Source organism: Benincasa hispida, chromosome 11 (genome assembly GCF_009727055.1).
Source record: "Benincasa hispida cultivar B227 chromosome 11, ASM972705v1, whole genome shotgun sequence".
Taxonomy (NCBI): domain Eukaryota; kingdom Viridiplantae; phylum Streptophyta; class Magnoliopsida; order Cucurbitales; family Cucurbitaceae; genus Benincasa; species Benincasa hispida.
The window spans coordinates 78,867,379-78,894,544 of NC_052359.1; the positions used below are offsets into that span (position 1 = coordinate 78,867,379).

The 27,166-nt window shown below is 37.6% G+C and overlaps 2 protein-coding genes across 5 annotated transcripts in view; both read right to left on the minus strand.

The window, feature by feature from the left end:
• LOC120090945 overlaps nt 1–4,528 on the minus strand; it is an 11,158-nt gene extending 6,630 nt beyond the window's left edge. For all 4 annotated transcript variants that reach the window (XM_039048656.1, XM_039048658.1, XM_039048657.1 and 1 more), the window contains exons 1-2: nt 4,368–4,528; nt 3,992–4,101 (exon numbers count right to left, since the gene is read on the minus strand). In XM_039048656.1, the coding sequence (XP_038904584.1) occupies nt 3,992–4,101; nt 4,368–4,482 (225 nt within the window). In that variant the 5' untranslated portion in view covers nt 4,483–4,528. The remainder of the gene's footprint in view (nt 1–3,991; nt 4,102–4,367) is intronic.
• Nucleotides 4,529–7,337: 2,809 nt separating this feature from the next.
• Nucleotides 7,338–15,589, minus strand: LOC120091006 (glycosyltransferase-like At2g41451). The gene is made up of 11 exons (XM_039048777.1): nt 15,122–15,589; nt 14,489–14,638; nt 14,330–14,382; nt 13,841–13,949; nt 13,606–13,740; nt 13,406–13,450; nt 12,248–12,435; nt 11,846–11,987; nt 8,857–8,903; nt 8,194–8,281; nt 7,338–8,082 (listed from the first exon to the last, which is right to left on the minus strand). The coding sequence occupies exons 1-11, from the start codon at nt 15,464–15,466 to the stop codon at nt 7,789–7,791; spliced, it is 1,596 nt and encodes a 531-aa protein (XP_038904705.1). The 5' UTR covers nt 15,467–15,589; the 3' UTR covers nt 7,338–7,788.
• Nucleotides 15,590–27,166: the final 11,577 nt, after the last annotated feature.

Sequence of the window (27,166 nt, forward strand, 5' to 3'; positions counted from 1 at the left end):
ATTGTTAGAGCATCTAGCTGAGTAGTAAAAGCCTTAAAACAGGAGATAAGTTATTATAGGTCAAAAAACTATGCAAAGGATATTTTGTACATGACCTGGTTCCCTTTCTCAGAAGCAATTGGCATATCCAGGTGTTATTCATAGTTGTCAGTTTTCGTCTGTCTTCTTCAGTATCGGACTTTTGAGACAATTCTGCATCCTCTTGAGGATTATTAAGCATCTTCATCCCTTCCTGACATTTCAACCTTCTCTGAGCTCATTTCGTCACTTTTCTAGGTTCCCAGACTTTTCTTCAAGACTCTCCTTTGAGACAACGGGATCTTGAACTTGTGCTGTTATGACGCTTGGACACTTTCCGATGGAACATCAGAGGTTTCCTGAATTTCCTTTCTGAGATTCTTCCTATAATACGTTATCCAGGGCACTTGTTTAATAGGAAGAACCGACACAGGAACAACAGGAGCCGAATGAGGTTCAAGACTAGGTAGACTAGGTCCAGGAATAATTGGAACTAACCTCAGATTCAGGAATATCCGGACTAGGCTCAAGGTTGAGGCTAATGGGTATGGAATACGTGGAATTGTTAGTCTCTTCATTCGTGGTCTCCCTCTGAAGATGACTAACGGGAAAGAACGGTTTGTCTTCAAGGAACGTGACATCCATAGTAACAAAATATTTTCTGGAAGAAGGATGGAAGCATTTATAGCCTCGCTGATGAAGAGGATACCGACAAACACACATGTTTTAGCTCGTGGAGCAAACTTAGTCCGATGTGGACCATGAGTATGAACAAAGACTGTACACCCAAACACACGAAGAGGAACCTCAGGAATAAGACGGGTAGACTAATAGGACTCTTTGAAGCACTCAAGAGGGGTTTGAAACTTTAGGATCGGGAAGGCATTCTATTAATTAGATGAGCTGTGGTAAGAATCGCATCTCCCCACAGGTACGGAGGAAGAGATGCTGGAATTATCAAGGAACGAGCTACTTCAATAAGATGGCGATTTTTTCGTTCAGCACCCCATTTTGTTGTGTGAGTTGCACACGAGTTTTGATGTATGATCCCTTTTGACACTAGGAATTCCTGGAAGGTGTGGTTGACAAACTCACGACCATTGTCACTTCGGAGAATACAATCTTTGTTGTTAACGTGTAATACAGTGGATAACTGTTTAATATAGTAATTCACTACCAGAGACTCAGCAAATAACCATATATAGTCGGGTATGATCATCAATGAAAATTACAAAACCACCGTTTACCAGACAGGGTATGGTGTTCGAAGGACCCCAGACATCACTGTGAACCAGGTGAAAGGCTGGATAGGCTTATAGGGCTGAGAAACAAATGACACGTGATGTTGTTTAGCACGTATACAGACATCACAAGATAATGAAGAAACATTCACATTATGGAATAAATGAGAAACAAATATCGCATATATTGAAACTAGGATGTCCAAGACGAAAATGCCACATAAATAATCTGTTTCAGATATAGCAAAAGAAGATAAAAGGCTAGTCCTAACAAGCTTCTGGAGGAAGCATCCGTAGAAAGGAAATATAGGCCTCTGTCATCTCTCTTCTTTTTCTACCAGTGTACATGCGGCCATGGAAGTTCCCGAATGGAAAGCAGCAGTAATGGAGGAAATGAGAGCTCTTGAGGCAAATAAGACTTGGGAGTTGGTAGCTCTCCCTAGAGGTCATAAAACAGTTGGTTGCAAATGGGTGTTCACAGTGAAGTATAAGTCTGACGGAACACTGGAGAGATATAAAGCCAGGTTAGTTACTAAAGGATTCACTCAGACTTATGGAATTGATTATTCAGAAACTTTTTCTCCAGTAGCTAAGTTAAACACGATTCGTGTTCTTCTGTCTGTCGTTGTGAATAAAGATTGGCCCCTACATCAACTAGATGTAAAGAACGCATTCCTAAATGGTGAGTTGGAAGAGGAAGTTTATATGAGTCCACCTCCAAGTTTTGAAGCTAAGTTTGGGAATCATGTTTGCAAACTCAGGAAGTCTTTATATGGGTTGAAGCAGTCTCCTAGGGCATGGTTTGACAGATTCACCGTGTTTGTTAAGTCCCAAGGGTTTGTTCAGGGACATTCTGATCATACCTTGTTTACCAAAAAATCACCTTTAGGAAAGATTGCTGTGTTGGTAGTGTATGTTGATGACATCATCCTATCAGGGGATGATACAGCAGAAATTACTAAGCTAAAACAAAGGATGGCGAGTGAATTTGAAATTAAAGATCTTGGTAGTTTGAGGTATTTTCTAGGGATGGAAGTAGCAAGATCGAAAGCAGGAATATCTGTTTCTCAGCGGAAGTACACTATGGACTTGTTAAAAGAAACAGGAATGACCGGATGCAAACCTATTGACACCCCTATTGAGGTCAATAGCAAACTGAAAAATGTTTTGGAAGGAGTCCCTGTGAATAAGGAGAGGTATCAACGTCTAGTAGGAAAACTGATTTACTTGTCTCATACTAGACCCGACATCTCCTATGCTGTAAGTGTAGTAAGTCAGTTCATGCAGAGTCCATATGAGGAGCACATGGAAGCTGTGACTCGAATTTTGAGATATTTAAAGTCCACCCCTGGGAAGGGCTTGGTATTCAGGAAACATGACACACGAAGCATCGAGGCATATACTGACTCAGATTGGGCCGGATCTGTGACTGATAGAAGGTCAACCTCAGGGTACTGTACCTTTGTATGGGGAAACTTGGTAACTTGGCGGAGTAAAAAACAGGGTGTAGTGGTCAGGAGTAGTGTTGAGGCAGAGTACAGAGCTATGAATCTGGGAGTGTGTGAAGAAATTTGGTTGCAGAAAGTTTTATCTGATCTTCACGAGAGTAGTACTGGGCCTATGAAGCTGTATTGTGATAATAAGGCTGCCATCAGTATTGCAAACAATCCCGTACAACATGATAGAACCAAACACGTTGAAATTGATAGGCACTTTATTAAAGAAAAGTTAGACCGCGGATCTATTTGTATTCCCTATGTACCTTCAGTCCAGCAGATCGCCGATGTCTTTACGAAAGGGTTATCAAGACAGACGTTTGAAGCTTGTATTAGCAAGTTGGGCCTTGCTGATATCTATGCCCCAACTTGAGGGGGAGTGTTGAAATATGTTAAATTAGCCCTAAGGGCATTTTTGTCTTTTTATTATATTTGCTAAATTAGGGTTTCACATTCTTCTATTTATATCTAGGGTTGGGTCTATTGTAAAGTAAGATAAAATAATAAGTTCTTTTCTATCGTGATTTTCTTCCCTGAATTAGGGTTTTCCACGTAAACTCCTTGTGTTATCCTCTTTCCCTATTTCAATAATTTTCCAAGTTTATAGCATGTAAAAGTGCAGCTTCTACTTCCAAGTAGGATATGATTGTTATCAAGTCCCCACATTTTTTTCATATTTTTTTTAATGAAAATATAAAGGTTGACAGATATTTTATTATGGAATGGGTGCAAGTATCTCCCAAATTAGTACCTCCACTTAGTGTTAGTAAGTTTATATTTGAAATAATCACACTGAACTAAGTCTCAAACTAGACTTTTAGCTCAAACTCCAACTTACCATACAAAAAGTACAACCAAGTTATAGGAAATTTGATTTTTCTTGCACGTTCATGAGCATGAATCTTGTTTACATTATTAATTCCAAGGAGTAGCTCAGCTCTCTAGAGTAGGTACCTCAGAATAACACTTATATAGACGTCAAATCTCCAAGATAATTTATTCAAGTACCCTTCATTTTACAAGATCAAAACCTTTAAATGACCCCAACTTAGTTGTTGCTATGTGAGATCTTGTATTCATTGTAGTGACAATTTTTATAGGCTTCAATCTTATTCCCCTTACTGATAAAACAAAGTAACTGATTCCATGAACTGTCCAAACGATGTTAAGGATATAACGACAATGAGCAGCAAAATTTATAATCCAACACAATATGCAAGCAAGAAGTGTATAAACCTTTTGAATTAGTTTTAGAAGTGCACAAAGCCGCTGTTGCAATTCAGGCATCTTCCCACCATAGTCTATCATCACAACTGGTCTCATTCCTGTACACAAAGCTAAGACATCTGCACCAACAAACAAGCTATGATCAAAGCGGAGGGTGTGGAAAAGAACCTGTAGCTTATGAAAAACTTTGTGTTGTATTGCAAATGCTTTCCAAGCTAAAAAAAATTCATGTATGCAATAATCAAAACCCATCAGCATGTTGAGGTGCAAACGTCGGAATAAACCATAAAATGAAGAAGGTTGCTAAAACGCAGAGATTAAGAAACAACAAGAAATAGAAAGAGTGAAAAGTTGAGGGGAAACATGAAAGGTAAGAGAAAATGACCTAATTGGAGGCGACGTTTGGCTGGAAATTTGAGACGCCATTTGATTTGAGAAAGAGAAGAGTCCAACAGCTTCAGTGCTTCGTCCATTTCTCTTGCCTCCATTATTCCCCGCATCGTTCATCCATACTATTGTTTCATCGACTTTTAATTACTATGGTTTTTTTTTCCTTTGAAAGACAAAAACAAATCAAAAACGAAAATGTTCTTAAAAGATAAAAATTACTTAATAATATTTTCATTATTGTCTATATATAGTTTCCATTTAAAAATAAAAAAATAAAAATTTTACATGGTTTAACCCAAAAATATATATATATGTTGATACACGATTTTGGCTAAAGATGTGACGTTCAAGATGAACTCAAATTCAATTAGTAATGTGTCATGTAATGGAATATGCTCGTGTGTTGTTTAGGGTATTAGTTAAGTTAGTACTAAACAAGGATGAAAATATCCGTCAATATATTGATATATCTGTTGATACATCCGTAAATTAAATGATTCGACATAAATATTAAATATTCACGTATATCTTTTATAAATGCTCATAAAACATAAAAACTGTCTTTTATTAAATTTAATATGAATAGAAATACTAACAGCAATGTCATAACATAGTTTGATGGTTAAAACAACTTAATTTTATCTAAACAAATTTTGTAAATTTTTTGACTTACAGAAATATCCGTCGATATCGATATTTTCGTTGATAGATCCGTAAATTGAAATCTCGATATCAATACCAACATCGTTATATATTAGATATAGTTTAGGCGAGTTTAAGAAATGATTGTGTGCTTTTGTGGAAGAGTATTGTACTGACATTTATAGAAGAGGAAGTTGAGTTAGAGCTATTGATTTGGTGCTTAACAACATATATAGATGGTGTTGAGGTGAACTAAGGTTTGTGTGCTTTTGTGAAGGAATATCCTTTGCTATGTGTTGATGCTATGGTGACCAAGAGTTCCTTTCAATGTTGGCTCACAATCAAGTTGTCTGATCGGGCGATCTCATCCGTGGTCAAGGTCGACTTCACATTATCTGGTCTCCACCTCGCCATGCTTCAAGCTAGGTTTTAGATATGTGTCCCAATGTTAGGGCCACGTAATTGAGTTCTTATGGAAGTAAGCTTTTAATGCCTTTTAAAACTTAGATTTTTATTAATCTCATGGCTATGTTTTGAGGAATAAATATTTAAATTCCATTAGAATTATATAATAAAGAAAATATAAGATGATGATAAAAAGTACACGGGAAGAATCTATAAAAGTTTTTGTAGAAATAAGAATTACAGATTTATAGAGAAAATTATGTTGCAACATTGTTTGAGTTTTGAGCTACAACATCAGAATTAAGAAGTGATAGTATGGTGAAAATCCTCATACTCTGAACCGACATATGGTTCCACCATATCTTGACACACCGCTTGAGCATTTGAGCACGTCAAATCACCTACATATTAAAAAGACTTAAAAAGAAAAATCGATGTTGTAGCATTGACAAAACTCGAAGCTGCAAAATAGTCCTCATGCTATAAATCGACAAATTAGTCATTATTCCACTCATATGTAAGCTTATCATCTAAGGACAACAAATCAGCTTAGAATGGTAGAAGGGCATGAAGTTGTCAAGTCATCAACATGTTGTAGTATCTTCATACATTGAACCAACATTATCATGAAGCACTGTTCAAATTAATTTGAAGCTCTTATGATACCTACATGTTATAGCATCTTCATACATCAAACTAATATTATCTTGAAATACTGTCAAATCAATCTGATGTTGTAAAGATAAGGGAAGTTGCTGTCTCATATGTTTGTCACAGTCTGTAGCATCAAAACCTACAAAATCATAATTGGTTCCCAAGTGAGTCCCATGTTTTCTCTATAAAAGGACCCAAGCTTTCTACTAATGGAGGGGCATAACTAACGTACAAGGAGAAAAGTTCATAGAAAAGGGGAGCCTTGTGAGAACCTTGGAAATCGTCAAAAACCTCCTGACCAGAATTCAAAACTGTTGTATCACAGACGGATGTTGCACATTTAGTTTTCTCTAAACTCTCATCATTACTTTTTTGTTTGTTAATGATTTTAGCATCATGACTATTTGTGGCTAATTTTCTAGTGTAAGGTTTGACTAGAATCCTTATTTTGTAGCCGTTAATTAGTATTAATCAAATGTTTGTTTGAATCCTATTTGCATCTTTTTGCTTTAAAAGCTCTTCAACTTAAAAAGTATTCTCCATCTGGCCAATCGGGATAAAACAGTAGCACATGAATCATTGAAAAATAGTGTGTGAAAGTATTTAAAATAACCGAGAGTGTAGAAATAATACACTAGTTTTTATTAGGGATAATAAGAACAATCAGAAGCCATTGAGCAAACGGGTATAAACATACCAAGTTAGCACATATGACCTCCAATTAATTTGATATTCTATGCCACATCGGAAGATGATTGTAGCAGGTTTCTCGCTTAAAGAACATATCGTGATTTGGGAACATTTTGATTAATGCTATAATTGTGTAAGTATATAGAAGTCCAACAGTCACATTTGTTAACTAATATATTTACAAACCATCTTTCGAAGATTTTTCCATCTTACCATTTTTACTTCAGTTTATGTTTATTGTTTACCAAGCTATAGCATTAGCACTTAATTTTTGCAGTAAAAAAATAAGTATCATTTTGTCCCACTTCCATACAGGGTCCAACTTTTGAGGGGAGGAAGCACATTCGGATGGTCACCCGGCGATAGTGAGTCCTACACAACCAATTAAATGAACTTAAATGACCTAAAATGCGTCAAATTTTGAAACCAAGGACAACAAATCCTGTCCAAAAGTATAATTTCATTTACCAAAAAATATACCATATTAGAGTTTATTTTGATTAATTATGCAGAAATAAAGCATTATTAACTAAAATGGATGTGAATTTAGATATTTTTTAAAATTACAATGAAATTGAAAATTGAAAATTGTTACTGATTTTTGTATTAAAGATGGGATTATCCTGAGTGAGGGAATGAACACTCTGAATCCATCCTTCTTTTCTGATGTGTAGTAGCAAACTGAAGAAGAAGTCACAAACTGCAACTGCAGGTTTGTTTTGGGCAAAGTAGTCCAATAGGGCTACAAAAATAAACCAACCAATCATTAATCTTAACTCCAAAATCCAAGCTCTCTCTACAATTCTAACTCTATAGACTGTAACATCTAAACCTGAAATGTACATCAGCCGCTTGGACAGTGATCGGGAAGAACCCCATGAAATCAAACATTCAAATTTTCATGGCAAGGCTTAGATCAGTCACCTTTCTTGGTAAAAGTTCCCTCCTTTGCCAGACTAATGAATTCCAAATCCTACAACTGAGGACTCTGTGAAATCGAAACAATTTACGACGATGGATGATAATTATGCGTCCACAGGGACTGGAAGATCATCGTCGAGGCTGGGCGGAGATAATGGTGGGATAGCCGAGAGGTCAGAAAGATTGTCCACAATTTCCAGGACCCTTCTGGCAGTTGCTTGAAAATCCCCCCTATTAATACCGACCTTTCTAGAAGATAGAACTCCAGGTTCAATTGGTCTAGTAGAGTTACTACTCTCAACAGATGATAAGAATTGATCTTTGGCCAGTGTATTTTGAACAGCAGATGAGATTACAGAACTGAAGATGCCAGAATTCCTCAATCCTTGAATAATGACCTGTAGATAGAATAATAAACATTTGAGTTTATCTTGCACCATGAATCTTTTACGCAAAATGATTGGTCATTCGAAGTCAAATGCTTAAAGAATTGAAGAAAATCAACTAACCATAGGTGCATAAATGCGAGTCAGAATACCCTTTCTTAAAAGTCTCAAGTTCAGTGGCTTATCACTCCACACAATTCGTTCGCGATACCTAAAACAGAACAGGAACTTGTTAAAAGTCATGATTTATGTTAATCTGAAGGCTTGAGTCTTAAGACAACAAATAGATCAGCAACAATAATATCCATCTGACGATGATAAGCAAGAAAATAAGCATGTTGAAGAAGACATAATGGGACAGTACGGAAGAATGCTTGATATGGTATCTCACAACAATTATCTCTGGAATCGTTTTGCCATAGTGACACATATTCAGAAAGGCATTCAAAAAGAATTTGGAGGTTCCCTAGACATAAGAAACGAGACGCTTTTAAACACCTGGAAACTAGACTGTATGTCCTTGCTGCTATCGCTGTGATATTAGAAAGTTGGAAATATCCAATCCATTGATCATTGAACAAGGCTCTCATTTAAATCTATAGTAGGCATGGGATGACTCATTCAGGTGAGATTTAATCCTGGCCTGGTACAATCTCTGACACCCTTGAGATTTAGAATCCACTGAAACCAAGTTACTCATGAAGATTCTACATTTGCAACCTACGTGATTTCATCTCTAATCAACCAAATGGAGATGGAAGTTATACTATTGTGCGTAATAATTACCAGCGTAGCATTTCTTCCTCGGTTGCAGTTGAAGCAATAATGAACGCCTGTAAAGAATACAGTGTGAAGATGTCAAAGAAAAGTTCATAGTCTAAAATCCAATAGAGAAGAACAATAATGATTTAATGAACAATTTAATTAATTATGGTAACAAAAATTTAGACGTACACAAAAAGCGTTAAAATCAAGAATTCATGCTATATATCCTAATTCCTACCAATAGCTACTCCCATTTTAATGACATTCAGGAAAATGTTAATGATAAACCCACTTATGTCTACGCCAAAAAAATGCATGAGTAAAACAAGGTATATAAAGTATTGTTCCTAGAAATAGAGTGATTCCATCTACACAGAAAGATTGGACCACCCGTTAAAATTTATCGGAGATATATATTCACATGAACACACACATATTTAAAAAGTAATATATTCATATTTAAGGATTTCTCTAGTATTTACTTTCCTAACTGTTGACGAGTTCTTGAAGGAGTTAGATTCCAACTGAAATGATGAATTGGCAGGGTAGTAATATTTTCGTAAAACAAATAACAACTTCAAAAGGAACTGAGAGTAAATTAAGGAAAGGTCCTGACCCTTTGAATTTGTTAGTCTCTGTGTAGGACTTCAAACCAGAATGAGCAAAGAAACTTGGATATGGACAGTGGACAAGATGCAACATAGGTACACATCCATTTTGAACAGACTAGCGTGCAGGAATTTCCCAAAACATTTCAATAAATTTTACATTAAAGAAGTTTCCATCTAAACAGCAGGAAAATGATCGGTAACAATTTTAGCAAAATATTATTAAACTTTTAGACGGAAGAAAAAAGAAAGGAGGAGTGAATTTGAATCAGAGGGGAAAAAATTGAATCCTCTCTCAAATTTGACCATGTTAACTCCATTGGCTTAGGGAATTTCTCCGGAATTCAGCACCTCAAACATCAAATATTTGCAGCATATCCCGAAGATTTTTCTTTCTTCTCCCAAAAATTTCTTTCTTCATAGTTCTTTGGGTCAAAATGTACGAAATCCAGCATTCCTTCCCATCTTCGAGAAATGCCTTAACTGACTACTCCCTTAAGCATCTCTTCCACGGTCCCACCCTAATATAGATTTAATCCCACATGATCAACAAGCCACTTGATATTCCCAAGGCTTTTAACATTCTCATCCAATATATACCAAACTTCACAACAATTGTACGACACTTCAGTTTATCAACAACAATTTGGTTCTTCAATATCAGAATTTCCAGACATGGCTGTCTATCCAAACTTTTATCTTTAGTCCTGCTAATTGAGTTCCCTTGTATTCCATGAAAGAACTTAAAAAAAAAAAATCACTTCTGGATCTGAAACGAGAGTACATTGTTAACAATCATTATTAACAATTGTCACCAAGTCTTTCTTGACAATGTAATTTTTGCTGGCCTATCTTGGCCTAAATTATATCCCTACTTCAATAGTTGCAGTTTCTGTGATCTTCACAGTAATCAGAATAAATTATTGTAATCTTTCTTGCTTTGGGGCTTGGCTGTCCTCACCTTTTGATGTGATTTTATACCATCTAGTTACCTGGCACAAGTTGGCTGAAATTTGGTAGCCTTGTTTTTAGAGGATTCGTGAAGAGAAAACTCTACTCTCCGGCTTAAATGGCTGTGAAGATTCCTTTAGAAGAAAATCATTTATTACGGCTGGTTTTCTACGCTTTGGAGGATGTGTACAAACAAGGGCTGCCGGAAATGTTTCTTTGGCCTTCAGGATCTGATGAAAGGACTGTTTTTCTTATAGAGGGAAAGGGAGAGAGTTTATTTCTGGCATGCCTGTTTGAACTCAACTCTGCTCAGCAGTTCAGGAAGACTCTTTGAGGTTGCTAATTGCACGCCAGCTGCTGGAATGAGAAGTAGAGTTTTTGAGTTCTTAATTTTCACATAATCCTTACAAATCAAGAGGTGGAATAGTAGCTCACATTCCAATGCCTTCAAATGATTATGTCACCTCACATATATAGGAATCGGATAAGAGGTGCTTGTGCAAATACTTTTTTGGTGGCTTCTCCAGTAAATCTTCCCTTTTTAATTTGTACTAGGACAGATTCCCAAAAACTTTTGTTAAAGGGAAAGGTATGCATCCAATTCTCTTAAGGATTAAAGGAGGAGAGGAGGGCTAACAATACTTATTTGATCCAAGCTTCTCTTCAATCTATTTCATACAGTACAGTCTTTCTTCTTCTTCTTCTTCTTCTTTCTTTCTTTCTTTTTTTTTTTTTTCATTTTTTTGGTATCCCCATCAAATAAGAGGATTGCAAAAAGGATTTTCAATTGGAAAATTTTCAATCAAATCAAATTTTTAAATAATAATAATAAATAAATAAAATCTTCTAAGATTAGATACCAAGTAGAAGCAAAACAAGTGATATATTCCTTTGAGATAGGTATAGTGCAGTCTTTGTGCGTCCAACAAGTATTCATATACTCCAAAGAGTCTTCTAGGACAAAGCTCGCCCCTTCGAAGTGTTCTTTGACCTCGTTACTTATTATGCTATCTCTTGGTGAAAACTGTCAAGTCACTTTGTTTCTTACACTTATGCTTCCCTTTTAACCAAATGGGATGATATTTTGTAATCCTCATGAATCTGAGAACCCTTCTGTAAATTTCATACGTCAGCATATCTGATTGGACTACTAATCTTAAGGATGACTTGTCAAGGCTAATTCTCTCGCCACCTTTGTAGGACTTCTTTGCTTTTAAAAATAACTTCATCACAATTAAAAGAATCATTCTGAAATATGTATACAAATCTTCCTTTTATAATAGCATGTAAATACAAATCTAGAACCTACATTGTCTCTGCATACAGTTTTGGGACTTAAAAAAAAAGAAACAAAAAAATGAGTTAGTGGAGCACAAGTAACGACTGAAATGGCTTAACTTAAAAGAAAAGTAGTACAATGGGGGAAAGAAACTGAGGGTAGTGGAACTCACAGCTCTATCAAATTCTAACATAAAGCATCTTTTAACATCGTCCTTTGTTGGTTTGCAACCACATCGATCCCGTCTTGAAGTCAAATCAGTAAATTTAGGGTATGTGTAATGTAGAACCGCAGCTTCATCCAACTTGATCTCACTACCATTGTTAAGTACATGCACCAAGTACAAAGAAATGATCAACATAGGTCAAGAGTCATTAAGGATGATATTCTAACTCTGACCAACCAAGGCATGAATAGAAGGAATAAGATCAATTTGAGAGAAAAAGAAACTGAAAAGATTCCCATGGATCCAAGTAACGGTTAGCTACATGCTTAATTAGAAATATGATGAAATAAAAGCATTTTAAGACATGAAAATGTGTACATATCAAATAGACAAAATAATAATATATACTTGGGAGTCTTCATGTAATTGTGCCATCGATGTGCCCCATTTGGACGAAGATGGTCTTGAATCCGAGCAGCTGACTTTCCATTCCCATATGTCAAGAAATAGTTTGGATTGCCACGGGTTGCCTCTTTATAATTACCGAAGTATACATCTTTTGGGAGATGGTCATAATTCTTTTTAAACATCGAAACCTGAACAAGCATAAAATATTAGGCAACAAACTTGGCCAGATGCAACTACAAATGGTTTAGCAATCCCAGCCTATGACTTCGTGGTTCTGCCCAGACTCTTTTCTGTTTCATATAGATACAAACTAAAATATAAGGTGAAACAGAAAAATGAAGATTTTTTTAAATTAAAGCACAGAAAAAAGTAACAGGTTACAAATGTAGTAATCAAACAAGGTCTGAATCCATGTGAATTCCATTAATCACAAAGAGGAGCCTCTGCTTAGAAATTCCAGAGAAAGTGTGAGAGAATGCTAACAGAAGAAATCATAAGGGCATGTTAGTGTTTTTTTTTTCCTTTTTCATTTTTGTGTGTGTTCTGAAAACAATTTTCAAGTTTAGTTTATTAGATAGATTTTCGACTATTCTTGCACGCACCTATGTAGATAGCATTTAAACCCATTTCCTCTAGAAAACTATTTGAAATCAAATTTCTTATAATTCCAATCATGGCTAATAAATCAACTTTACAAGAACATTTAACTTTTTATTTCTCTTAATATAAAATCAAGTTTTTTTAGAAAAAAAATTCAAAAAATTCAAAAAAGAAAAAATCTATGAACAGTCACTTCAGAACTGCAAAGAAACATTTGAAAATAATCAAAGTGAAAAACAAAGTTTTGTTTTCAGTAATTTGTAAACCGTCCAGGGAAACTCTATAACTTGAGTAGTTCCCTGAATCAAAAGATTGTTTTTTTTAACAAAATAGAAAACTAATAATTAAACTGTATTCAAACTGGCCCTTACAATTTACATGCTCAGTACCAAGTAACTACAGAAGCTTAGATTTTGTTTTTTTTCAATAACAACTGTTAAGCAAACTAACTAATAGCAAAATTTCTGACTCCACTTTACGTTACAAACTTGCAATAATATTTTATTAGTTAAACACTCAATGGGTAGCTTTGACCAGAATGTATGAAAGATTTTATACCTCACTGAATGGTTCCTTGACATCATCTCGCTCAACACTGCTCTCCTGATACAAAATACACCCAATATCCTCCAATCAATGACCATTTAAAGCAAAGAGATTAAGTTCATATAGTATTCTTAGCACCAAAGTGGAGGCATTGGATGAGACAATCATATGGAGCAATCTTAAGAAAAAACTTATGAAGTTAATTGACTCACATAATTTGGGAAAATAACCATATCAACATTTGAAGGCACATCAGCAAGCAATTGTCTCAACGAATACTCCCGCGTGCCCGCAGGATGCATCAGTTCATCAGTATCCAGGTGAATGATCCAATCCATACCGGCATTCTGTTCAAGAAGAAATTAATTATCTAGATTTAAAAAAGTTCCCATATTGAGAAGCTGGATGGATGTCCAGTGCATACAGAGAAAAAGAAAAATACAATACCTTGGCCATGACAATAGCCATTTCCATGTTCAGAGACTGCTTCACAAACAATTCATAATTGCATGGTTTGTAGAAGAAGCTTGACAACCATGTCTCGTTCCAAATCCGACTAAGATTCAAACAAATAAATCTCAGTTTAAAAAAAAGAAAGAAAAAGAAAAAAATTGAAGATCATTATTTCTAGAGAAAGAAGTGAATTAGAAAAGAGCATTCAGAAGCAAACAAAGAAAGAAGGAAAAAAGAAAAGAATCTCCATGAAGCAACCAACAACGGCATCTTTTTATTTATTTTTGTTCGTGCAGATGCAACACGGGATATTTTGGTGGGTGGGGATGTAGAGAGTATAATTTAGCTTCCTCAATCGGCTAATGTTAAACTGGCTATCAGAAGTTGAAAATAAAAGATAAACATTACAAGTTAACCATTAAAGGGAATAAGAAGGGAAGGTAAGGTAAGATTATTCATATCTGAATAAAAAAATTTACTAACCTTTTTGTTTGCTGCTCTTCTAGCTCTTTTGTTCTGTATATAACTTTCACTCCCTGGACACAAGTAAGTTTTACTTGAAGACAACAAAGCCAGAAAACAAGAGATAAAAATTAATTAACATGCAATTCACAGTGAGGAACAGCATAGGACATGGCTCACCGGAATGGTTTCTAAAACTTTGGATACATTTGGGGAGGCAGCTTTCCCTTCCACAAAAAGGAAAAAGTTTGAAACTCCAATGACCTTGTGGTAAAAAATCCAGGGCAAAGTCTGCTCTAAACCGGCAGAAGTGCTTGTTGTAATGCATATCTGATAAGTACAAGGTTTCAGAGAGAGAAATTATACATAACCATCTGGGTTCATCTGCACCAAAAACAACTAAATCTCTTTTCCTAACGGTATCAAACTAGCAAGGCAAAAATATTACATAATCCTAATCAAAAGACGAGAAAAATCACGTACAAGATCAAAATTCCAAACAAATTCCATTTTCTCAGCACATCATCAGCGTCTCACGCAATAGTTAAACGAAATTCATAAATATATAGCAAACATTCGTCAGAATCAAAACATAATAGCCATTCAAATAAAAAAACAAGGCGCATTGAATGAGATCCAACAAACAGTTCCAGTCAAAATCAATCAGCCAACTTAACAAGATTCGATCAATTTTGGGGCCACATCCACACACACATCCATACACCGAAATCCCGCGAAATCGATTAAGCAGCGAAACACAACAAATCCAAGGCATGAAAAGTAATTAATAAAAGTAAAAGAAGAAATACTGACCTTCGGCTTCAGATCCGTGCCGTAGTCGAACTTCCAGTCACGGTAATACGAAAATGCAGGGGAATGACTCCGACCTAGAAGATCGACACAATCCGAATGGGAAGAATGAGAAGGGAGAGAAGGGGCGGTAGTGGACATACCGGGGAATTCATGCTGGTCCGGTGACCATCGGGTAACGGGGTCGTTAAGGCCGCCCCGCCATTGGAGGAGGAAAGCGAAGCAGGCAAGAGACAAGGGGAGAAGAGTTAAGAGGAAAAGCAAGCGAGAAGCAAGAGTGTGAGAGGAAGAAGAAGAAGAAGACGAAGAAGACGAAGAATTGGGTCTTAGAGAGAATTGACCCGCCATGTGAAGTTGCAGAAGGAGAGTGTTTGGTGCATCAAAGAGAGAGAAATGGGAATTTGGAGAGAGAGAACTGAAGGACCTGGCGAAGGAAGAAGGAACCGTTTTGTCGTTAGGTGTTAATCGGCCGATTTCAATTTTTTTTTAATTATTAAATATTTTCGAATTTTAAATGGTTATGTACTACAAACCAATCATCGTTTGCCTCGTCTTTAATTTCTTTTTTATTATTATTTTAGTTTAAATATTATTTTAATTCATTTGATTCAATTTTAGTCCATATATGTCCAATTTCATTCTTTGAACTTTTAATAAATCTTAAAATTTAGTTCTTTAAAAGATTTATTTTCAAATATAAGGAAATGAGTAAATTTATTTACAAATATAGTAAATATCACTCGTTATTAATAATAGACACTGATAAATATCATTTATCACTATCAGTAATAGATAATAATAAGCACTAATAGATGTCCATCACTGACAAGAATAGATGTCTATCAATATTTATCGCTAATAGACAATGACATTTTATTATATATTTAGAAAAAATAATATGTGAATATGTTTTTAGATTTTAAGGTGAAAATGCTAATAAATAATGGAAAGGTTTAGAAAAATAAAATGAAAATTATTTTAAATGATAAAACTGCTAATAGACAGTAAAAATTTGTTGTATTTATAAATATTTTAGTTCATTTTTTTATATTTGAAGATAACAAAAAATAAAATATAAACAAGAAATAGGGACTAAATTTAAGAATTCTTGAAAATATAAAAACTAAAATTAGACATTTGAAAATATAATAATAACTTAAATCATACCAATTTGAAAATACAGAGATCAAAATGATATTTTAATCTATTAGTTTTTACTATTTTGTTCATATCTATTTTGTCATGGTGTAAAGGTTCAAATAAAGAAAAAGAAAATTTTATTTTAGCATGTACCATTAATGCTATCTCATTATATATGGTAATGGAATCGAAAAGAAATAAGAATATGTAACATTTTTTTTTTTTTTTTGGATAGAAATGTTTAGACCCCGCCAGAAGAAAATGTTTATAGAGGAAAAATTTCGGATAATACACCATTAATTTAAGAAAAATGCCATTTTGTTTTCAAAATTTTGATTTGATATTTAGATTTCAAAATATTACATTTTTATTAAGTCTAATTTATGCTTATTCCTATATATTTAAAATAATACATTTTTATCTTAGAGTTTCAAGTTTTTGTTTCTATCTAGCCTCTTAGTTCAAGATTTATATTTTTACATAGGGAGAGGGACGAAGCAGTTCGACCAATAGGGAGAGGGGCGAAGCAGCTCAACTTGTCTCCATCTCTCGAGTCGAGCTCAATCTCTGGTATTGTTTGGTCTGGAGTGCTGTTCATCTTTCTGGATGATGAAGCCCTGTTTGCTAACATTTCAGATAGGAATGCTGCCTCAACCAGAGAGATCAACCAAGTGCCTTTCACTAATGAGCTCAGGGGTACGAAAAAGCTGTATGAAAGTGAGTTCTTCGTTTTCGTCGACCCTATCAGCAGCTATCCACACAAGCATATGATGTGTAAGTGTGAATAGAGGCCAAGAAAGAACGACAAAATCCGAGGGAAAAGTTAACTAGCCGCAACTAATCAAAATATTTGCCAGAAAACAAGCCCCTCCAACACCCGCAGTGGAAACACCTAAAGGTGAATTTGGTATCTTTCTGGTCAGTAATGGAAGTAATCGTCCCTACCGTCGGACCAGGTTCTCTTTTCAAGATGGAATTATCTCGCCATCCAGATATAATAAAGAATTTCATTCGATTTCGCCCCTCTTCCTCTCGGTCGAGCTGCTTCGCCCTATCCACTCATCAATCACGGTGTTCAACTGACTTGCACTGATAGACCCCTATTGTATTGGACGTTTTATTTTTTTTTAATAAATACTTAGTTTTGGTCCTGAGTGTAAATATTTGTTAATTAGTTTAAGAGATTTTTTCAAGAAAATTAATTCTAGAGAATATAAGAGTGTGTTTGGATTAACTGGGGGGAATATTGGTTATTTTTAGAAGAGAAGTAGGGTTTTAAATGGCATTGGGATGCATGCAAAAGGAAAAAAAAATTCCCTTTCTCTCTTCTTCTTCTTCCTCCAGCCGCCCCCCTGCTTCAGTTGTCTTCACCGTCGTCGATCGTGCCAGCCCTTCGCCAGGGAGACGATGTAAGCTGCGCCGTCCATTCCGTGCAAAGTCCAGCCACGCCGTCAGTTTCTGTCTCGCGCCGCAAGCCTCCGTTTCGCGCTGTCTGCTTTTGTTTCGCGCGAGCCTCTTCCGCGCCGCTTTTCGTCCGCCACACGTCGATAGTCGAAGCCCAACGCGCATCAGAGCATCCCTCGTTCATTTTGTGCATCGGAACAGTGTCGGTTGTCATCAATTTACGGCAGTCTGGTCGAGCGGTCTGTTGAGGGTAAGCTATTTTCTTGGTAGCCCATTGTCAATTTGGGGATTCTTAGGCCTAATTTGTTATTGGTTTCAGGAGCGTGTGTCGGTGAAGGGACTTCTCAAGCGGAGTAAGGTCTTGTTTTGGGACAGTGCCTTATCTTGAGGTAAGGGGTTTACTGTTGATTGCCCTAGGATGTTGTTAGGCCTACTGTGAAATATTTTATTTCATATGTGAAACTGTGATAGAATTTGCTATGGGTGTTGTGCTGAATTCGATAAGTTGAATTTGAATTATTCTTGCTGTGATGAATTTGGGATGTAAGGATTAAAGGTTACTGTGATAAGGTTGAAGCATGGATATAATGTGTTAAGGTCTGATGTTGAGTTGATGTATGAGTTATAAGTGGACTGAAACAGTTGATGGAAATATGGGGAACGGTGTTAAAATTTAATGTTGAGTCATGGCCTTGATTGCATGGTTATGTTTAAATATGTACTGATGTCTGTAAGCTTATGCCCATATGAGATTTTAGTGACTGTTAGTATACCATTGGGCCACGCACATCGCATGTATGAGCCTTCGGGCCACACCCTACATTTAAGTACGGTGTCCTTTTTAGGATCACCACTTGTTATTATGTTGTGACCTTTGAGTCACTACTTATGAAAGCGTGTCTTCGGGTTCGCCCCTTATGCCTATGCCTATGCCTATATTTATGATGTCGTTGTGCATTTTTGGTCCAATAGATAAACTAATAGGTCACTAAGTGGGCCCAGTAGTGGACCACTTACTGAATATATTTTTATACTCATCCTTTTTTTCCCCTATTTTTCAGGTAAGAGTAACGACAGGCTGGCGAATGACAAGAGAGATCCATGACCTGGCCATTAGAACGTTTCACTACTTCCACATATAGTATTATGTTTTGAATTCTGGTTTAGGAGTTAGGTGTCCTTCATTATTATGCAAAATATATCAATTTTATTATTTGACAATTTAATTTTTAACATTTGTTTTAGTAGAAATTAGGGGTACTCCGACCGGTAAATTATTTTATTTTATTTTTGCTTTAGTTTATTTACCATTATTTACTTATGTTTTCCCATCCTTGCTCGTTTGAGCATTATTAAATAAAATTTTTGGCTCTTTAATTTGATGATTCAAAAGACATTGTACTATGCATGCATGAACTAGCATCCTAGAATATTGTAGGAAACTAGGGTCGTTACAGTTGATATCAGAGCCTAAGTTTTAGGTTTTGTAGACTGGCTTACATGTGAGTCTAATCTGTTCCTTATGGTCACAAATGGATCTTTCGTCATCACAGGTATATTGTTTTAAAACCTTTAGGGAATTACATATACATAGAATCCTACTTGTGTGCTGTCGTTTGATGGTTTACCCTGCTAGTGTGTATTAAAGTGCTGCATGTGATCACCAGGTATGGCACCATGCACTAGAGGAAAGGGCGGTCGAGGTAGGAAAGTAGTTGAGAAGCTGGACCCCGACTTGAAAAAACCCGAGGTGCAGAGCCGAGAGGTGCGGGACCCGCCACCTCGCGACCCCTCTGGGTCAACCTGACAGAGGGTTAGATCAAGAAGCAGGCCTCGAACTTTGACTGTACCCCCACTAGGACTGTTGTCCTCAAAAATCCCAGTGGAATATACGACTATGGCTGCAACTAATGGGAACGTCGTCACGCAGGCCATGGTGGGACAGCTAAAGGGTATGGTGGCCGAGCAGATCGCCCAGCATGTACAATCACAGCAGGCGCCATTCTCGTCGGCCCCGTTACCACCAGTTCAGAATCAGGATAAGGCCATGAGTCGGACCATGGCAAGCCCTTCGTTGGAAGCTGGATACCTGCAAGATTTCAAGAAATACGATCACCCGACGTTTAACGAATCCTTAAAAGACCCCACAAATGCAGAATTGTGGTTGTCCATTGTTGAGGGGATCTTCTAGTACATGAGGTGTCCAGAGGAACAGAAGCTGCAGTGTACCGCTTTCATTCTCATCGACAATGCCAAGCGCTGATGGCGCTCGGCTGAGAGAATGATAGAAGCCGGTGGAGGCCAAGCCACGTGGGATCAGTTCAATGAGCGATTTTATAAGAAGTACTTCTCTGCTCATGTGAGGTGTGAGGCATTGTGCAAGCCCTAGAGCCTCCCACCTACGTCGCAGTTTTCCGAGCGGCAGCACGCGTGGGTTATCATTCAGGGATAGAGTTCCTAAAGTCCTTGACGGAGGAACCAACCGGCCCCCGGCCAAAAGAGGAAGGTTGAGCAGAAAGCTCTAGGACCTCCGCAAAAGGTCCAGAGTACAAGCAGGCCAGTAGGGAATGCTCAACGATAGGCTATGACTTCAGGAGGAGTTTGGAGGGAAAGGCCGGTGTGTAAGTCTTGTGGAAAGCGTCATTGGGGGCGCTGTCTGATAGGCACCAAGACATGTTTTAGATGTAAACAGGTAGGGCATACGACAAACCAATGCCCTAGTAGTGGTTCCGGAAGTGCGGGGGGTCAGTCCCCGAGTTTGCATCAGGGCAGTTCAAGCCGACACCAGCAGCAAGGTCGGGTCTATGCCACAAGTCGTCAGGAGGCTGAGCACTTGGGAACAGTGGTGACAGGTACACTCCCAATCTTGAGGCACTATACCTTAACATTGTTTGAATCGGGCTCGTCCCACTCTTTCATTTTGTCATTGTTTGTGAACATGTCATGTTAGTTTTTGAGCCTTTGGGCTATGTTTTGTCAGTGTCTACACCGTTGGGAGAAATTATGATAGCCAGTGAAAAGATAAAAGCATGTCAGTTAGAAATAGCAAACCGCACCCTCGATGTGACTTTGATAGTATTAGCCATGTGCAATTTCGATGTAATTCTGGGCATGGATTGGTTAGCTGCTAACCATGCTAGTATAGATTGTTCTCGTAAGGAGGTGAATTTTAACCCTCTTAGAGAAGCTAGCTTTAAGTTCAAAGGGGCCAGGATAGTAGTGTTGCCTAAGGTGATTTCAGCAGTTAAGGCCAAGAGGTTGTTTAGCCAAGGTGTCTGGAGCATATTGGCTAGCGTAGTTGACACAAGGGAAACCGAGGTTGCACTAACCTCTGAACCAGTTGTGAGAGATTATCCTGATGTATTTCCGAAGGAACTTCCAGGAGGTTGTTTAGCCAAGGTGTCTGGAGCATATTGGCTAGCGTAGTTGACACAAGGGAAACCGAGGTTGCTCTAACCTCTAAACCAGTTGTGAGAGATTATCTTGATGTATTCTCGAAAGAACTCCCAGGACTGCCTTCATCAAGGGAGATTGATTTTATGATTGAACTGGAGCCAGACGCTATTCCCATATCCAAAGCTTCGTACAGAATGACTTCGGCAGAATTGAAAGAATTAAAGGTTCAATTGCAGGAACTGCTTGATAAAGAATTTATACGACCTAGTGTTTCCCCGTGGGGTGCACTAGTATGTTTGTGAAGAAAAAGGATGGGTCATTACACTTATGCATAGAGTACAAGGAGTCGAATAAGGTGACCATTAAGAATAAGTACCCCCTTTCTAGAATCGATGACCTGTTTGACCAGCTACAGGGTGCTACCGTATTCTCCAAGATTGACCTACGGTTAGGTTACCATCAGCTGAGGATCAGGGATAGTGATATTCTGAAGATTGCTTTCCAATCCAGATATGGGCATTACAAGTTCATTGTAATGTCTTTTGGTCTGACCAATGCTCTAGCGGTATTCATGGATTTGATAAACCGGGTGTTCAAAAACTTCCTAGATGCCTTTGTAATTATTTTTATTGATGACATTTTGGTATACTCCAAGACAGAGGCAGAGCATGAGGAAAATCTTAGGAAGGTCCTAAGAGCACTATAGGAAAATAAGTTGTATGCAAAGTTTTCCAAGTGCGAGTTTTGGTTACAGAAGGTGTCCTTCCTTAGGCACGTGGTGTCAAAAGATAGAGTTTTAGTGGATCCAGCTAAGATTGAAGTCGTTACCAATTGGCTTCGCCTTACGACGGTCAGTGAAGTGCGTAGTTTTCTGGGTTTGGCTAGATACTATCGTAGGTTTGTAGAGAATTTCTCCAATATGGCCATACCATTGACTCAGCTGACCAGGAAGGGAGCTTCGTTTGTTTGGAGCAAAGCGTGTGAGGACAGTTTTCGAGACCTCAAGCAGAGGTTGGTTTCAGCCCCGGTTCTCACCGTACCAGACGGCTCCAGAAACTTCATGATTTATAGTGATGCTTCCAAGAAAGGTTTGGGTTGTGTGCTCATGCAACATGGTAGGGTGGTCGTCTATGCCTCCTGCCAGATGAAGAACCATGAGCGCAACTATCCTATCCATGACTTGGAGTTGGCAGTGGTAGTGTTTGCCCTAAAGATCTGGAGACACTACTTGTATGGGGAAAAGATCTAAGTGTTCACCGACCACAAGAGTCTGAAATACTTTTTCACCTAGAAGGAATTAAACATGAGGCAGTGCAGGTGGCTTGAGTTAGTAAAGAATTATGACTGTGAGATCCTTTACCACCTAGGTAAGGCGAATATGGTAGTCGATGCTCTCAGTCGAAAGGTAGCTCATTCGGCCGCCTTGATCACTAAGCAGGTTCAGCTGTGTAGAGACCTGGAATGAGTGAAGATTGCGGTGGCAGTGGGGGAAGTCACTTCGCAGCTAGCCCAGTTGACAGTGCAACCAACTTTGAGGCAGCGGATTATTGATGCTCAGTAGGGTGATCCTGACTTGGTTCAAAAGTGTTGTCAGGTAGGGTCAGGTCAGGCAAGTGAATTTTCTATGTTAGTGGACAAGGGTCTTTTGTATCAGGGACGGTTGTGCGTCCTAGCAGATGATGGCTTAAAAGGGGAACTGCTGGTGGAAGCTTATAACTCTCCATTCTCGATGCATCCAAGTAGTACCAAAATGTACCAAGATGTGAAGCACTATTACTGGTGATCTAATATGAAAAAGGAGATAGCTGATTATGTCAGTAGATGTTTAGTTTGTCAGCAGGTGAAGGCCCCGAGGCAGAAGGTAGTAGGCTTTCTACAACCTTTGGATGTGCCAGAGTGGAAATGGGAGAGTGTGGCAATGGATTTTATTACGGGGTTGCCCAGGACAGCGAAGGGTTTCTCGGTGATTTGGGTAGTGATAGATAGACTCACCAAGGTGACAAATTTTATTATAGGAAAGCCCACGTACGCGGTGAGTAAGTGGGCTCAGTTGTACATGAAGGAAATAGTAAGGTTGCATAGTGTGCCAGTGTCAATTGTGTCCGACAAGGGCCCTCGTTTCACCTCCAGTTTTTGGAAGAGCCTCCAGGAAGCTTTAGGGTCGCGGTTGAACTTCAGTACAACGTTTCACCCCAAACTGTTGGGCAAACAGAACATTTAAATCAAACATTGGATGACATGTTGCGCGCTTGTGCGTTGGAATTCTCAAGGAGTTGGGACTTGCACTTGCATTTGGTGGAGTTTGTTTACAATAACAGCTATCAGGCTACCATTGGTATGTCGCCGTTTGAAGCTCTTTATGGTAGAGGTTGCAGGTCTCTCGTTTGCTGGAGTGAGGTTGGGGAGAGGAAACTGGTGGGGACTGAGTTAGTGGAGTTGACGAATGAAGCCATGCAGAAAATCAGGGCCAGAATTCTAGCAGCACAAAGTAGACAGAAAAGTTACGTATATGTCAGGTGAAAAGATTTGGAGTTCGCAGGTGACAAGGTGTTCCTAAAAGTGACGCCGATGAAGGGTGTCCTGAGGTTCGGAAAGAAGGGTAAGCTAAATTCACATTTTGTAGGGCCATTCGAGATTTTGGAGCGGGTTGGTTCTGTAGCTTACCGTTTGGCCTTGCCGCCGTCCCTCTCCGCGGTCCATAATGTATTTCATGTCTCCATGTTAAGGAAGTATTTAATGGACCCGTCGCATATGGTGGATTTTGAGCCCTTGCAACTGAATGAGAACTTGAGTTACGAGGAAAAGCCCGTGTAAGTTGTGGCCAGGGAGGTGAAAGTTTTGCACAGCAAGGAAGTGCCATTGGTGAAGGTCCTGTGGCAGAATCATCAGTTTGAGGAAGCTACTTGGGAGTGAGAAGACGAGATGAGGGCACTGCATCTAGAGCTCTTCCAGGATTAAAACTTCCGAGGACGAAAGTTTATGAAGGGGGGGAAGAGTGTAACGTCCCAAAAGTATTTTTGTTCAAAAAAAAAAAAAAAAGAAAAGAAAGAAAGGAAAAAAAAAGGGAAAGAAAAAGGGGAGGAGGGGAATATTGGTTATTTGTAGAAGAGAAGTAGGGTTTTAAATGGCATTGGGATGCGTACAAAAGGAAAAAAAAATTCTTTTTCCCTTTCTCTCTTCTTCTTCTTCTTCTTCCTCCAGCCGCCCCTCTTGCTTTAGTTGCTGTCACCGTCGTCGACTGCGCCAGCCCTTCACCAGTCGTCTCCTCTTTCGATCCGTCGTCGTTCGACCTGACGCAAGCCACACCGCCGTTCTGTGCGAGGCCCAGTTGTACCGTCAGCTTCTGTCCCGTACCGCAAGCCTCCGTTCCGCACCGTCTGCTTTTGTTTCGCGCGAGCCTCTTCCGCGCCACTTTTCGTCCATCACACGTCGATAATCAAAGCCCAACGCGCGTCAGAGCATCCCTCGTTCGTTTTGTGCACCAGAACAGTGTTGGTTATCGTTGATTCGCGGCAGTCCGGCAGAGTGGTCTGTTGAGGGTAAGTTGTTTTCTTGGCAGCCTATTGTCAATTTGGGGATTCTAATTTGTTATTGGTTTCAGGAGCGTGTGTAGGTAAAGGGACTTCTCAAAGGGAGTAAGGTCTTGTTTTGGGACAGTGCGTTATCTTGAGGTGAGGGGTTTACTGCTGATTGCCCTAGGATGTTGTTAGGCCTACTGTGAAATATTTTATTTCATATGTGAAACTGTGATAGAATTTGCTATGGGTGTTGTGCTGAATTCGATAAGTTGAATTTGAATTATTCTTGCTGTGATGAATTTGGGATGTAAGGATTAAAGGTTAAGGTTGAAGCATGGATATAATGTGTTAAGGTCTGATGTTGAGTTGATGTATGAGTTATGAGTGGACTGAAACAGTTGATGGAAATATGGGGAACGGTGTTAAAATTTAATGTTGAGTCATGGCCTTGATTGCATGGTTATGTTTAAATATGTACTGATGTCTGTAAACTTATGCCCATATGAGATTTTAGTGACTGTTAATATACCATTAGGCCATGCACATCGCATGTATGAGCCTTCGGGCCACACCCTACATTTAAGTACGGTGTCCTTTTTAGGATCACCACTTGTTATTATGCTGTGACCTTTGAATCACTACTTATGAAAGCGTGCTTTCGGGTTCGCCCCTTATGCCTATGCCTATGCCTATGTTTATGATGTCGTTGTGCATTTTTGGTCCAATAGATAAACTAATAGGTCATTGAGTGGGCCCAGTAGTGGACCACTTACCGAGTATATTTTTATACTCATCCTTTTTTTCCTTATTTTTCATGTAAGAGTAATGATAAGAGTAATGACAGGCTGGCGAATGACAAGAGAGATCCGTGACCTGGCCATTAGAACGTTTCACTGCTTCCGCATATAGTTTTATGTTTTGAATTCTGGTTTAGGAGTTAGGTGTCCTTCATTATTATGCAAAATATATCAATTTTATTATTTGACGATTTAATTTTTAACATTTGTTTTAGTAGAAATTAGGGGTACCCCGACCGGTAAATTATTTTATTTTATTTTTGCTTTAGTTTATTTACCATTGTTTACTTATGTTTTCTCATCCTTGCTCGTTTGAGCATTATTAAATAAAATTTTTGGCTCTTTAATTTGATGATTCAAAAGACATTGTACTATGCATGCATGAAGTAACGTCCTAGAATACCCTAGGAAACTAGGGTTGTTACATATTTCGTATAATTATTACTTTAAAATTAATTAATGGAAAATTAATATCAAAATTAGTAAGAACCAAATGAAAACTAAGGACGCATTTACCTCTTTGTGATCACAAGTAGAAGTGTAACATCTTGAAAATTAAGAATCAAATGAAAATTAAACTCAAAACTTATAAACCAAAAATAATTTTTAACTAATAATTAAAATATATATTCATGCATTGGGATCAATCACAAATTTACACATGTCCTCAAACTATGAATTTAATTAAAGTTAAAATGATGAATAAAGTCTAAAAGAATAATTTAGATATCTGAAAAATAAAAGAACGAAAAAAGAGAGCCAAAAATTTACTCTTTAACCACCTTTGTAGTATAGATAGAAAGTATATTATAGATAAAGAATAAATTGTCATATATTATAAATATGATAAATTAGGTGTAACGTAGATGTCTATTATTGGTGTCTATTGGTCATGTGTCACATATCCATTACTCCATGTGTTATCCATGTATCTCAAGATTACACACTATTAATGTCTTGTCTATATTGCCTATAAATAGTGGCATATGGTGGGTTTTAAAAGATACACATTGAGCAAAATCCATGAAAATTGGAGATAGTTGAGATTTTAGAGAAATTTCTCATTTCATATTTTGTTAATTTATTTTATTTTATTCATTTATATATTATATTTATTTAATATTTATTTATTTTATTATATATTATTATTATATTATATTTTCTCCATATTTGTGTTCTCGTTGTGCTATGAATCTTGGAGAAACTATTAAAGAAGAAAATACGGCATCCAGTCATGACAAAGCAAAAGTTATATTTTCCTTCGTCATCATCTTCACGAGAGATTGAAAATGGAGTATTTTACAATAAAATATTCTCGTATCTTGTGGAAAAATTTGAAAGAGATGTATGATCATAAAAAAACAATTATTCTTCCTAAAACTCGTTATGAGTGGATGTACTTAAAGCTACAATATTTCAAACCAGTAAGTGATTACAACTCTGTATTATTTAAAATCAGCTCAAAACTGTTGTTATGCGGGAAGAAAATTACTGATATTGATATGTTAGAGAAGACATTTTCTACATTTTGTGTCTCGAGTATGCTTCTACAGCAGCAATACTGAGAGAAAGATTTTAAACAGTATTCTAAACTAATTTCATGTCTTCTCGTGGCCAAACAAAATAATGAGTTATTAATGAAAAATCATGAATCTTGACCAATCGGGACGTCACCATTCCCCGAAGTGAATGCTGTGAATTTTAATAATAATCATGGTCGAGGTCGTGGTCGTGGTCGTGACCATGGTAGAAGAAGAAATAATTATTATTTTCGTGGTGGCCATTCTAATCAT

Coding starts and splice junctions, on each gene's coding strand:
- LOC120091006 (XM_039048777.1), bottom strand. CDS start 15,466: ATGGCGGGTCAATTCTCTCTAAGACCCAATTCTTCGTCTTCTTCGTCT. Junction 13,451..13,605: donor TGGTTATTTTCCCAAATTAT/GTGAGTCAATTA, acceptor ATTTTGTATCAG/GAGAGCAGTGTTGAGCGAGA. Junction 12,436..13,405: donor TCAAGGAACCATTCAGTGAG/GTATAAAATCTT, acceptor ATGCTTGTTCAG/GTTTCGATGTTTAAAAAGAA.